This window comes from Corvus brachyrhynchos, unplaced genomic scaffold, assembly GCF_000691975.1.
Source record: "Corvus brachyrhynchos isolate BGI_N302 unplaced genomic scaffold, ASM69197v1 scaffold614, whole genome shotgun sequence".
Lineage (NCBI taxonomy): Eukaryota > Metazoa > Chordata > Aves > Passeriformes > Corvidae > Corvus > Corvus brachyrhynchos.
The window spans coordinates 380711-395806 of NW_008237444.1; the positions used below are offsets into that span (position 1 = coordinate 380711).

Below are 15096 nucleotides of genomic sequence, written 5' to 3' on the forward strand. Positions count from 1 at the left end.
GACCTGTAATTGTCCACCTGCATAGATTTCAAGTCAGGCTATCCGTTTCCAGGCTGCAATGAGCAGTACGAGCTTGACTTACTAAAAGAGGGGAAAGCTGTCATTGCCCCAGGACCCTGATGTGCTTTTTCAATAAAAGAGGCCACGCCTAATTTGTCAAGGCAGCTGCTCAGGTTTCAGGGCACTAGAGCTATTGTGTGAGGGGCCAGATCCCCAGCTGCATTCATCCACTGTCACCCGGAGAGGATAGCTCAGTGGAGGAACACAGACTGCCTCGTGCTCCTGTGTGACCTTTGTAGCACTGACATATTTATCAAGAGCTGGGAACTCGCTGTAGGGTGTGCTTGCTCCACAGAGCCACTACTCTATCTAGAAATAGCAAAGCATAGTTGGTGGACAGGATGTTGAGTAACACCCAATTTCATTTTTGTGATGTTTATATTGATGTTGTGCCATATAAAGATGCTGAATTGAGAGCGCAGTCTAGCCCTTTAAACAAGACATTTTTGAAACTGCTTTGCGTTCAAAGGGATTTAATAGCAGAAAACCTAGTAGCTGAAAGACATTTAAAGCACCTTTTAATGTTGTTTATGCCAGTGTACAATTAAAATGTCAATATGCTGTTAAAGATACTTGAATAATTCATTTTTCTCATATAGGATGTGCCTAGTTTCAAAAAGTGTATTAATTAATAGCTCAGATGTAATGTAGTAATTTTACAGTGACCTAAACATTCACAGTCCTGGTTCAGAGCACTTTTAATATGGTCTGTAAACAGTCAACTGTTTAATTACTTGCCCTGTAAGAAGCACCACCTACATTTTTCTCATACACATTAACTTCTAGTTAATGGTTATCAACATCTCTTTAATTATGTAGGAAGCATCCCAAATAACTTTTCCATTTTTATTAGTTTTCTTTGACTGTAAAAAAGGCACGCTTAATTCTTTGTGTCAACATGGGCTGGTGCTTACTGATCAACAGGATGTAGTTAATTAAAAAATGAAAAACCTGGAGAGGCATAATTTAGGTTTTGCAATCTCAGTTTTATTGAACATTAAGTACAGATAACAAATGCCATTTTGTCTGGAAAGCAGTTGTTCCTCTGAATTTCCTTCGTTTAGTCAGGTATTTAGGCAGGTGTTCCTTCAAACTCATTTAGTGAGGCACTATAGTCTCCGATATCCAGTTACCATTGCTATTACTTTTGCTAGACTTTAATCATGTACTAAGATTGTGCCAGTAGCTGAGAGAGAGGATAGGGAAAAGATATGTTGTTATTCTCATGTTGCCAAAAAAGTGTCTTAAGGGCACTCTATTGAGAAGTTTTGAAGCAGATAGTGCAAATTTACCATTGTATCAAGAATGTGCATCCTAACATCCCTGTGAGCAAAAAAAAGAGTTTTGTTGGCAAAGCTGTAAGGTTTTTTTTTAAAATCTCAGTCCCTCATGCCCAGAAGAGACTTGTCACAGTTAGGCAACTAAATACACAAACAATTCTGTGTACACTGAGCATTGGTGTTCTTAAACCACCAGCTGATAGTCTAACAGCTCTCCCTGCTCCAGCAGAGCAAAGTAAGTCAGGGTCCCTGCTGAAGCATATTTTAACAGTTCCAATGGCATTAGAAGGGCTTAGGGCAGTTTATAGAGTAGTTTCTCAGGAAGCATTAAGAAGCATTTCTGGCACAGCTATACAATACAGCAAACATTTGGAAATGGCTAACAGCACATTCATCACCAACTTTATGTTAGCCAGGATATTAAACTGTTGTTCTTCTACCAGCAACCAAAGATTGCTTATCTTCTGTGAAATAAAATCTTAGCTGAAGGTGCAGCTTGATAGCATTGTCACAATTGGGCATAACTTAGACAGTTCTTCATATGCCCATCAAGGATTTTTTAATTGGAAAATAACACCAGCTGGATGCTGTCAATAATATGCCATCTTGTTCATGTTCCATCCCATCTTACCCACAACTGTGGTAGAAAATAAAAGAGTAGCTGTTATATAAAAAAAGGAGGTTAGGGGGAAAGCAGGCACATTTTTTAAGCCCTACAAAGCTACTGCTATCCACTATCATGTTCTTGTAGAAAGAGACAGAGGGGTATTTTTGGAGAGCCTGAAAGATCTGCAGTTGCTGAACGCAAACAGTACCAGCACAGACAGACAATTTAGGCTTGTGAAGAAACATCTGACCAAAGCCTTCATTTGAAATAATTCCAAAAGTCTTTCTAGAAGCGCATATATTCTAGGTGTTTTCTTATTCTTTAAATAGGTGTATTTTTATTCTTAAATCAATACTGAGTTCCTGTTTGGAAGCAAGCAGGATGAGTGCGACAGCAGCCACAATGTTGGGTGGACACTGAGTACTGCTGGTTTTTAAGGATGCCCACTTTTTAAGGACGTGACCTTACCAAGTGGTGCAGAAAAGGCCATCAGTAGTGACATTGAGCCCATGGTTGCTAGAGAAATTTAATTCCTGCTACCAGCTTATAGCTCCCATCAAACAGTTCAGCAATTCTCCATGTGTAGTCACTGCTGAATGAGCCTCTCAAAGGAGGGCACGGTGCAGGAGTGCCCTCTGTCCATTCATCTGCCTGCTGTCCACACTGAACCCCCTGCATTCACCACAGCCTGCCCAGAGGTTTGTGCAATCATGGCTCATAACAAGGAACATACAGAGCACTGCTCTTTTTTTACAGACAGCATTCAGCTTTATTTCTGCAAAACAGGGGTCTCTATTCAGTTAAAGAAATCTTACAGTTCTGCAGCACTTTATATGTTTTTTGGCTAAATATGACCAGCAACAGGCAAGGTCCTGAGGTACTCATCCAGTAAGACCAATTAATTTCGTGTACACAGGGTTTTTTTCGTATCTCAGTGTGAAGTTCACACTCATTGAACTAAATTACTAATATCAAATCAGCAGCTACTTTCATATACCCAGCATCAAGACCTGGAAAGACAATAGAGTTTATCTCTACTTGCTCATGGCAAGACAACTTGATAACATCAGCTGTGCTTCCCTGAAAGTTTTGATCTCACCTACACTGTGTTTAGAAAAGAGGAGAATAACTATATGTCACCAAGTGAAAAGAGATCATGATAAAAATTGATAGGGTTCCAATGCTAGGAAAAGAAATGAGGTTTTAACCTCTTATGTGGAAGTCTGTGTATCTGTAGATCAGTAAACATGTCTTGAGAGCTAGTCTACAAATGTGAAAAAGCCAGTCATGTTCCTTGTTACAGGAGCTACCTTCATGTTGACTAACTAGCTGTGTAAGCTCCCTGGTTTTCCTGCAGCACTGGAAAATGCTGGGTTGACATAAGAGCATGAGCAGAAACTGGACAAATTACTCTAGTAAAGTTAAATTTGACCCAGTACCAGAACTGATTGGAAGGCCGGGGAAGTTGTTATTTGCAGCAACACTGCTGTTTGTGAGATGTTTGGTAAAGCAGACAGGTATGTCTGCCTGGCCTGCTGCTGGACAATTGAGAGGGTGTCTGTATGGGATTTGAATGTAGGTTGGAGAGGACACTTGTTTACCCACACTACCATAGTTAGATTACTGCTGGACTCAGGACAGCTTTAATGGAGCTGGGGCAGGCATCTGCTTGCCAAAGTATGTCCTCTGAGATAAAGCTGCACTTTCACCTCATTCAGGGAAGCAGACTGGCCATAGTAATTACTGAGCATGTTAAAAAATGTACACAGGAAACATCAGTGAGATTATGGCATTAAAGTATTAATGTACACACAGCATCTGCAAGGTAGGGAGGTGGTAAAAATAATTAGGTTTACAAAAAAGCAGAGAACTATAAATAAGACAGAAAAATGCATGAAAGAAGGTACCACTGGAAATTAAGAAAATTAGGTAAATTAAGAAAATTAAGTGAGATCATAGCAGCATCCAGACGTGAAGTCCATCAGGGAAATGCTATCTTTTACCTCAGGATGTGGCTGGAGTAACTACGCTTGCTTTACTGGACATACTATGGATTTGAATTAATGTAACAGAGGAAAGAAGGGTTCTGATATTTATACTTGAAGAGTAGTAAGATATCGAAGAAGAACTAACAGTAAAATTAGTCTTGCTAACTGTTACAGCCAGTGTTTCAAACTCATCACAATTCCTCAGTCACTTAATGTATTCAAAGGCAGATGAGGCAATGGGACTGCAAGTACAAAGGGAAATGGTAAACCTAGTGACATGTATAATCTATTTTTTGCCTACAACACCTGCAAGTCTTCCTGGAAGAAGCAGTCTTCTCAGTATCCCTGGCAGGGGCATGTTTTACTTCTGAAGTCTAGGCCTTTTGACTACACCTGCTGTATTCATGAGTGGAGGAGAAATGAAGAGTTAATCCACAGTGTTTGCTTTCTGTCATGCAATATACAATGATGGCATTTTAATGACACAAGAGGTTTCGTCCTCCCTCTGTACAAAGGCAGAGCTAACAAGGGATCCAGCCACGTTCCTGACATGCTCCAGCAGCCCAGCTGTGGGCAGAAGGACTGTCCCTAAGAAACACAGTCTATGTGCATGAATAAACACTGTTGGCTTGGTCGCATAGTTGTTCAACGATTTAGTTATGATTTCCAGGGGCCTCAGGGAATAGGAAATATAGGGTACTGTCTTACTATTTGTCTTTAAATGTTTAATAGATTACTCTTTTGTTTGTTCAGCTGTGATGTGTTCATTTGCACCACTAGCTCAAAATTAGCATTTACATTTTTGTGTCTTTAAAGAAGATCAGAGCTGATGAGGAAACAATTTTTGCTTTTAGATTATATGCAGTATTTGAAATTTAACCCAAATTCTACCATAAGGCTGCTTTGAGCTTCAGCCTGCTAAGCAGAGCTGCCTATGTTGACATTCTGCAAGCTTTACTTTTTCCTGTTGTGCAGAAAGGCCATAGTTCAAAACAGGCTGTATAAAAGGAGAGGAAAAGCCACAGAATTTCTCAGCGACAGCTTCTTTTTCCTTGACACTGTTCATAAAAACTGCTTCCAGAAAGGCACTGGGCTGCTCAGAATACATAATGCCTGCATCAGGAAAAGGAAAAAAAAACGGAAAAAAAAGAAACACACACTTGTTCTGTGCCATCAGAGGAGCTCCATGCAGTGAAATGGGAACTGTGAAGATTAGAGATTCACTTTGCAGGCTACAACAACTTCTCTGGAGCCCTGAAATCATGCATATGCAGCCAAACATATGTAAATCTATTTTAACCCAGCTGTGAAAGATCCCCTGAAGTAAGCTAATAAAGAGCAGCTGTATGTGTTTAAGCTTATCCCAGGCATAGTAGAAAGGTCCCAGAATGTGCACTGAGGTTTCTTACGTCATTAGAGGAAATGCTGCAGACTTTAAAGGAAATTTGTGTTTTAAGATGCAAAGCAGCATAAAGTTTGTCTCTGCCAAGACAAGCTACAAAAGAATTAATTTTCCTTGACATTTGGATTTTATACATCTTGTTTTTAACTACTGTGAACGCCTGTGATTTTTTTTTTAAACGACCTGATGTGTCTGCTTACTCTCCATCGTGCAAAGGCATCTAAAATTATCATCACTCAGTGGGAAAGGGTGAGAGGTGAAGGAAAGTACTGAAATCAGGAAAGTTCAAAATGATCAGCCACTGCGTACCACCTGCCAGTGGGAGAAAGGTTGTCAAATGCTTTCTACTGAAAGAGCTGGCCCTGAGCTTAGCCTCTGGGACAAACAAAATTGGGCTGGCTTCAGGACTGTAATGACCTTTGTTATATTACATATGCAGGAGGTTGTGTCAAACAAACCTTCTCCCATACCTGCAAACTTAATAAACTGGTTCATTTACAAGTCAGAAGTAACACACTTTAAAAAGGTTTAAGAGCTGGCTATTCCAGTCTTTTTCAGGTCTTGCCTCCCCTTCACTCCAGTGTGGGTGGAAGTTATCTGAGCATGAATTTTCTGGTTCAGATTTTGTAATCTCCATCTATAATAATCTCTTGTTTCAAAATTCACAAGTGTGAATTCAAAAGGCCATGATGTGAGTTTTGTATGGCCACTGTGGCATGCAGAAAAATTGGATTGCAGGGTCATAATCGAACTATAAACAGATAATTGAAATCCGTTCTGAAAATGTTGCTGCAAGAGTCACAAGTTATCTCATATGGACATGTTGATCTCCCTTCTTTTTGAAAACCATCTTTTTTTCTATAGAGAGTCATGTTGGCAGTCATTTGTGGAAAGTGGAGAGAAATGATATAACGATGAACCAGCTGAAAGGAGAAATTAAACCACTGTTAAAGATCAGCTGATAAACCTGTCTTGGAGGGATTGTTTCTGAAATAGGTCTGATAAGGGGCCAGAAAACCCTAACAGAGGCCACTATAGCTGATCAGATTGCTTAGATCTTTTCCAGGGCTTTGTTGCATGTTACTTCAGTTACATTATATATACTGATTTTGTTTTCATAGTTCTGAAGTATGATTTCTCTTCACACTTCCAATGATCCCCAGGTTTCTTGTAGCTGAAGGTTTTTTCTTTAACAAATTCATTCTCTCTCCAACTGCATGCACCCACTTTTTCTTTGCTGGATACCTCAGACTACTAGCTCAGGCAACTGACTTTCAGAGCCCTAGAGTGGCATAAGAGAGGAGATGGATTGCTCTTCTCAACACAGTCATGCAAAACTTAAGAGTTGCAGACCTTTACAAGTCAACAATATAGTTTTACTGAGAGGGAAGGCAGGGGAAAAGCATTTTCCAGCAGCTTTAACTATGAATGTTTGAGCTGGGTTTTTTCTAGCTGGTGACACCAAGAGTCCAGAAAAATGGGTACTGGGTAGTGTTGCACTGAGTCAGCACAATGAGTCCTTGCAGCCAGGACAAAGATGAAGAAAAAGCCTTGCTACTGTTTACAACAAAGCAATTATTTTAAACACCAAATCATTGGGATAATAGTGTGGTTGGTTTATGTCAAATCTTGAAATTATTCCTTCGGGAAAACATGAGATAAGATCTCAGAAGTGCAGGGTAGACTTTGGTCATTCCTCTATTTTTTTGTCACTGAAATCTCAGAGTTCAGTCTAAATTTGTCTGGGGTTTTTTTTGTTTGGTTTTTTTGTTTGTTTTTTTGTTTTTGTTTTTGTTTTTTTTTATTTTTTAAAAACTATTATTGCTAGTTAAAAAAGGGGAAGAAAGCTTGTTAATACCTGCAGGGATTTACCAGTCCGAAATAGCCTTCAAGGAGCATGAGACTACCTGTAAACACATTTCTAACAACTAGAGACACAAGTTGAAAACCTATTCAGTGGTATTTTTAAAAGGTATTCTGAAGCCCATAAAAACCTCCATTCATAATGAGTTTTTTTACCAGTGTTTCTTGCAAGCCTAAGGAGAGGGAGATGTACATCTGACAGAGAAGCTTGTACTGAAGAATGAAATTAACTGCTGAGTTTTCCCTTAAATAACAATAGTAAAGAAATCATTGTGCCTTTCTGTAACAATGACTTGTTCTGTGGAAAGTCTCAAGTGATTTTGTAGCTGTTGGAGATAGAAGTGGGCTCATTCCCATTTAGAGAGGTGACATTTAACACAGCAATGGCACTCACTCCTCAACTGCTCTTAATATGTGGTCAGGAGATAAATATTACCTTATTTCCTGATAGTTATTCCCTCATTTCCCTCCCAAAACATCATTCTTCATTTCCCACTTCAGTGTTTCAAGTTTCATGTGTATCACCATTTTGGGTTATTACTTTACCAACTGTTACAGGCAACTTTGGAAAGACAGACAGTGACAGCTCCCTGCAGATCTGATCACAAAGCGATCGTGGTGCACGTGGCATGTGGTCTTCTCATTGCTCAGGGTACACTGCTCCCAGCCATAAATCATTTCTTTGTCTCCACACTACAGCAAACTGCAGTGCTCAGACTGAAAGGTGTTACTTTTCAGGACAGGTAGCTGTTATTCACGCACCGGAACTTGCAGTGGCAGACCAGATATGGCTCTGTCCTTTGAGTTATCCTCACCAACTTCAGCCTAGTTGTGGAAGAAGGTAGCATCCAAACTCTTGTATCACTAAAACAGCTTCCCATCAAGCTATTCAAACTTGGAAGTCATTTGCTGTTTGTTTTCATTCATCGACCAGTTGTGAGGATTACAAGCTGGAATTTCAGTTTGTACTCACTGCAAAGCATACGCCAGAACTGAAAGGATTGTGATTGTGGGGCTTTTCTTGATATTCTGCCATTCCTGTCACACAGGTATTGCAGGTGAGACAAGGAAATGTGCCTTCATCATGAGATGTTTCTTTTTATGCTGCACGTGCTAAAAGGACACAGCTTTTGCTGGGCCTCTGGAGTGGAGGTGTCCTTTCTGCAGATTTCTGTTAATTGCTGTTCTCCTGAGACAGACACCTTACTTCAGATCTCTTTCCAGGGAAACCTTTGGTCAGCACTGTGCAACTGCAGCTTTTTAGCAGGTTGTAGCTCGCTTTCATTTACTTCTAAGAAGATAAGTCAAAGACTTTAGAGAAGTCAAAGGCTATCATACTTACTCCTTCCCCACAAAAAGTAAGCCATTTATCCTGCCAAGCAAGGAAATTTGTCTTTTTTAATGGAATTTACTATTGGAAAAATTGCTTTCCTTTTTTTTTCCTTCTTAATTACTTTGAAATTGATTGTTTTATTACTTGTACTAGTGTCATCTCCATTCTAAAGATTGTGCTGGCAGGGCTGTGTTTGGTTGGGTCCACCCTCTGGCTATTCACAAAGGCATGTAATATACTTGTCCTTTTCCAGGGCTCTTTATGCTTGTACTTCCTCCAGTGTTGTCCAAGATACCTTACTGTGTCTAGAAATTGCTTTGGCTAGTTAAGCAGTTTGGGACAAATTTCTTAAGACAATTCAAAAATGTGTATTATTTAAATAGGTTTACTTCTTTTCTCTATCATGGTCAACACTTACTCCCTAACTTTGTTACATTTCTGATCGCAGATCAGAGTGGGAATTTTTGTTGAAAATTGCAGCAGGAAAAGGAGTAAATAATTCATTCTCCATGTCTTCCCTTATCTATCCTCCTTTAATGAAGTTTTTTATGTTGATATTCATTATTCTTATTATGCACAAGTTATGCACATGCCATGTATTCCTTAGAATTATGAACTCTATTCCTTTGTGATTATTTCATCTTAATTACATTTCTGCCCTTGGAACTTCTTTCCTATTAGAATTAGAAGGAGCAGAGCATCTCCAGAATAGCTTCATCAGCATCTTCATACAGTACTCTTTTCAGCACTCTGCACATCTTGCTTTTTAACTTGTTTTTTTTAGCATATGTACTGTCCAAAAGCCTGAATACTTTTGTTAATTGGTGAAAAGAAGGAGGCTCACCTTCTTGCTTATGATAATCTAGCATACAAGTGACCTATATCTTTGTATAACCTCTGGTCTTTTCTGTATTATTTTTACCCAGAGACATTCCACAAGTCTGCTTTTCACATCTTCCAGAACTTTAACAAAAGAATAAGTATTATTGACATAAAATGTAATGTCTCCTTGGTCATTCCCCAACTACCTTTAGTTAGATCAGTGCTCTACCTGTGATTTGTACACACACTAGCTCATTTCAGAATTGAATCACTTTGGAGGTCTGAAAACATTCTTCTAAATGTCTTCTTTACCAACCAGCCAGCCCAAACTGTGTACCTTACCTAGAAGCTCTGCTGGAAGAAGGAATTAATTATGCATAGCAGAATAACACAATACCATATCAGGTCTTCTCTTTCATTAGATGAGTAAGAAGAGGTGATTTTGCTTGCGTGTTCCAGACTGCTACAGCACAGGGTATACTGACTGAGAAAATGAATGGCAATGTTAGGAGATGCAGACAAAAGGATGTGGGATGAAATTACAGAAAGTTAATGGAGGTGGAAGGATCAGGTTGTCTATGGGAATCGGAATAGCCATGGAAAAGGGAGAATATCAGGTGACTAGACTGGCTCTTTTAGTAGCCAGAAGTAATACTTCATCACAGGGAGGAAGACCCTGAAGTTGTAAGCTCAGCTGTGATTTGTAAGGGAGAGAGCTTGACTTAAATGGAAGACTTCAGAGAGGTCAGTGTCAGCATATTTGTGGCACTAGTGACATGACATGTAAGATACGATCTTTGGAGGTGCACATATTTGATGTCATCTATGTCTTTGTAACATTTTTGGGTTTGATTTATTTTTACCATCACACATCTCTGGAGTACAATGTTTATATAGGTATTTCTGTCAAAACTATCCCTTTCAAAAGAATAGTTTGTTGTTACCCAAAGTGATAGGTCTCCATACACTAGAGAAAATAGTCAGGAGTATGGATTCAGACCACTTAAAATGAAATAAGCAAAGTCTTTTCAGTTTTGTAAATGATATGTTGCAAACAGGAAAGTTTAGACATAACACTTTAAAAGTATTTAATTTAGAATAATAACTGTATTATTAAATAAGTACAATATGATGATACTTATATCAGACATATTTTACAGTCTGGTTCTATGAAGCCAGGCCAGTCAGTTTTCCAGTACATAATGTCTTAAAACTATGTCAGATAATAAATAGCTGTAAGATTTTTTAATAGCAAGTATTTCCTCAAAGCTGGGAGTCCAAATACTTTACTTGTCTTTCAAAAACGTAGACCCTAGATTTTTCTGATTATTTTCTCCATTCATTTTAATTCCTTGAATAATGAGTGCAAATGAAGGATGCTGGACTTGCCATGTGGACTGTGCGGTTCTTTAAGAATTGCAGGATAAGTAAAAGCACACACAATGAAGTCTGTAAGTTCCCCTCAAACTTGACATGATTGGGATCACACACTTCCTTACTCATCCCAGACTGTGCAGGCAGTTACTGCTGATGTTAAGGTTTGAATATGTTGATAGACAACAACCACCAATTATCAGCCTATATCATATTAAATTCCAGACCACCCCCACCCACCCTGTGGTCATGACAGTAGGATGCTGAGCATTTCTCCTACTTTTTTATTGCTTGGTTTTACCTATTCCACAGACATTGATGCAGGGTCAAATCTTGCCTATTTTATTTTATTTACATTTAAGTTAGTGGGATTGCTTGCATAACTAATGACACATGGAAGCGATCCCTGATAAAAAATAAACTATATATTAACCTGACACTGTGTCCAGAGAAGATCTGCCTGCCTAGAGCAAAGCCACTAATGTTAAATATCTTTTAGTGTAGAAAACGTAATAAACATCAGGAAGGTTTGAGTTCAAGGGGAAATAGCTGGAATCAGGCTGTTTTAAGACAGTCATAAATTTCTGTGTATAAAACATCTGCAGGGTGCACTTCATTTCAACTACCCCTTTCATGAGCACAAAGGGTCACTCAGTCTGGACTGTGTAGCAATTTTGTAATGTGAGTGCTAATGTTTTGATACTTATTGATAACCTAAAACTGAAGATTTCACATTGCTTTTGTATGCAGTGATGCAGTTTTGTGCTGAAGGCTATCACTGACAGAGTAGGACTTAGCCTAAAGCAAAAGACTGAGAGTGCAGAACTTGAAGTTTCCCTCAGCCAGTAGGAAATGTCAGGCATGGACATGAGTTTTGAGGTATTCCCTTTCATCCTATCACCAGATACCTGAGAGAGGGAGCAGCACTTTCCCCTCCACTCCTCATCATGAGGAAGTTTTAGATAGCAATGACGTCTCCTCTAAGCTGAAAAAAATATGTATTTTCAGCCATTCCTCATCACTGATGCCCTGTAGTCTTTTCCCCAGTTCTGTTGTACTCCTCTGGGCACATTCCAATATTTGTATATGGTTGGCCCTTTCTTCCACCAGGGCACATAGTTGAGTCATATTGAGCTTACCATAAACCAAAAATGCCATTTCCCTTCCCACAGGGCTGCACTCCAGCATCTTGCTGCCAGCCTATATATAAAAGAATGTTAGAATCATAGTATGATAGAACAATTTAGGTTGGAAAAGACCTCTGAGATCAAGTTCAACCTTTAACCTAGCACCACCATGATCTCTTCTAAACCATGTTCCCAAGTGGCACATTAACATGCTTTTTGAACACTTTCAGGGATGATCATTCCACCACTTCCATAGGAGCTTGTTTGAATGACTGACCACCCTTTCAGTGAAAAAAGTAAGATATGATAGTAAGATATGACTTTCCTTTCACGGACCCATGCTGGCTTTGACTGTAGGTACTTACACCCTTAGGTAGGCACTGAGCAGGGATTTTGAGTTTTTTCCATGCAAGACACATTGGACAAGTGCTCAAAGGGACATGCCTGAGAAGTCTCTGCATAGAAATCTATTAAATCAGATTTTTAAGGCAAAGCCTTTCTTAACTTTGTGACCATTCTTCCCATCCATTTAAGACTCTGTATCTGATTCTCCAGTTAATCACTGCAAACAGTTTTACAAGTTTAAGTAAATTTGGCCTCAAAATGCTGCAGAGTCTAGCATGTGAATATCAGCAGGTGAAGGACCACAGGAGACCAACACGTTTGCAGTGAAATATAGTGCTGCTTGTTAAGTGCTGATGACAAAGAATAGTAGAATCTGCCTTTGAAGAAGCTGCTGGGCTTTAAAAAAGGGTTCTCTTAGAAACACTTAATTTGAAGATTGTTTCTAATTTTATGTTGTTTTCTGAGTTTTACGTTCCTGCCTTTACATTTTACTATTAGGATATTTATATGAATGCCGGATTCTTATTTTCTTAAGTGATCATCTGCTCTTGCTATTTATTCTCCTTGTGAAATCATAATCCTTTGTGTTGTCGTAGCACAATAATTTCTGTGGCACCCAGCTGTGATGTCACATGCAGGTGCTTATGATTTAAGGAGCTGTTTTGCTTTTATATATGAAGTTCATCTCTTGTAAACAAATATCCCTTTTCCACCTAAATGCTGCAGTTAACTTGGAACAGAAAAATGTGAACAATACTATATCTATCCAGAATACTTAACAAAGGCTTCTGTGAGATAGTGGCAACTTTTAAGTATTCTTTTAAGATAGTTTGGTGAGAGGTATTTTGGTTCTAATTCTGCATTGTAAATACCTTCTGTACAAAACATATGAAAAGACCTTATTTTAGAAGTTGATTTAAAATGTGAAAGTTTTGTGTCTTCATAAAGTCTTGTGAGAGCCTTGGAGTTGTATTCTCTGCCTTGCTGTCTCTTCTGTAATAAGGACAAGTATTACATTTCCTTTGAGCTTTTAATCCCCTGTGGAGCTTTTAATCCCCTGGCACTCGGGCCCTCTCTGGAAGAAGAGATGGGAGAGATGTTCCTTTAGTTCCTTGTCAAACTGTGGCTGCTCCTTGTAAGCAGTAAGAACAAAACCAGAAATGAAAAAAAACATACTACAGGCTTTTTGCTTGTGTTTCATTAGTGCTGCTGGCCTGGTGCCTATAACAGAAAAAAACTGACTTTCTTCAGAAATTCAGAGTATTCATTAATGCTGCATTAGGGACTTCAGATGGAGGAGGTGCACTCTGCCAAAGACACTTCCTCAGACAGTGGTGCTTGGATGGCCAAGTGGGATTTGACAGTGACCTCTGACCACAGCACAGAACCATAGGATAAGGCACTCAGTCAGGTGTTTTAGAAAAGAAAGCATAGGCTTCAGCACAGAGGTCAACCTATTCATGTGTTCAGAAAAGAGAGAGCTTTTAAAATTAAAATAGCAAGGACAGTCATCTAGCAGGCTCAATAAATTTCAACACTCTGCTCTTTCGTAGTTACTCAAGCATCCTCCTGAAGCTCAGGCATGTGACACTGACTTATAAAACACATGACAGAGAAAACAGAATGAAGAGAGAGAAAGAAGCCTTAAACAATGTGGAATACACTTCTCTGGTATTCGCTGAGGTTCTATCTCCTCTCCTCCCTTTAAAGGCTTTTCAATGAGAATTACTTACCATAAATAAGATGATTACTTACAAAAATAAGATGGTATTAGCCTAGGTGAGATCAGAAAGAGGAAGGTCAGCAATGAGCAATATGTCAGAGGAGGAGAGCTAATAGCTCTGATCTGCTGAAGTCAGTGTGAATTGCCCAGGGCCAGGATTTCAAACCAATTGTATTTGTCCTGCAAGTGAATTCCCTTTCCCTTCCTGAACTTTGTAGTCTTCAGCTCCAGATCTGAAAGCTGTACTGAAAGCTGAAGGCTGCACATGGAAGATGTAGCTGGCAGGTACAGTATGTCTCCAAATTTTATCAGCAAGCTGATAAACAAAATCACCCTGCAAAACACAAACCAACCTCCCAGGGGCATGCCTTTGAATAAAGTAGTTAATGATAAGTAGCCTCCCCCACCTCCCCGCTCCTCATTCGTCCTTAGTTTGTTTAACCACTGTATGCTGTCTATTGCAGGAGTGATTCGCGAGAGTTACCTGAAAGGTCATGATCAGCTGGTGCCAGTCACCCTGTTGGCCATTGCTGTTATTCTTGCTTTTGTCATGGGGGCCGTCTTTTCGGGAATCATAGTGTACTGCATCTGCGACCACCGCCGCAGAGACATGGCTGCTGTGCAGAGGAAGGAGAAGGAGCTGACCCACTCCCGCCGTGGCTCCATGAGCAGTGTTTCCAAGCTCAGTGGCCTCTTTGGGGATGCTCAGTCCAAGGAGCCAAAGCCTGAAGCTATCCTCACACCTCTGATGCACAATGGCAAGCTGACTACCCCAGGCAGCACTGCCAAGATGCTAATCAAAGCTGACCAGCACCATCTGGACCTGGCTGCCCTGCCAACCCCTGAGTCCACCCCAACCCTGCAACAGAAGAGAAAGCCCAGCCGAGGCAGTAGGGAATGGGAGAGAAACCAGAACCTCATCAATGCCTGCACAAAAGATATCCCCTCAATGGCATCACCAGTGATCCCAACTGACCTACCGCTCAGGGCTTCTCCCAGCCACATCCCCAGTGTTGTGGTCCTGCCCATAGCCCAGCAAGGTTACCAGCATGAGTATGTTGACCAGCCAAAAATGAGCGATGGGGCTCAGATGTCTGTGGAGGACCAGAATGCCACCCTTGAGTACAAAACTATCAAGGACCACCTCAGCAGCAAAAGCCCCAGCCACAGAG

General features: G+C 40.0%; 1 protein-coding gene and 1 long non-coding RNA gene across 2 annotated transcripts in view; one reads left to right on the forward strand and one right to left on the reverse strand.

The window, feature by feature from the left end:
- Positions 1 to 14382, reverse strand: part of LOC108446026 — a 22505-nt gene extending 8123 nt beyond the window's left edge. The window contains exons 1-2 of the long non-coding RNA XR_001861128.1: positions 12518 to 14382; positions 9602 to 9606 (exon numbers count right to left, since the gene is read on the reverse strand). This is a non-coding gene — a long non-coding RNA (uncharacterized LOC108446026). The remainder of the gene's footprint in view (positions 1 to 9601; positions 9607 to 12517) is intronic.
- Positions 1 to 15096, forward strand: part of SEMA6A (semaphorin 6A) — a 133860-nt gene that overhangs the window by 100532 nt on the left and 18232 nt on the right. The window contains exon 20 of the mRNA XM_017731398.1: positions 14389 to 15093. Within this exon, the coding sequence (XP_017586887.1) occupies positions 14389 to 15093 (705 nt within the window). The remainder of the gene's footprint in view (positions 1 to 14388; positions 15094 to 15096) is intronic.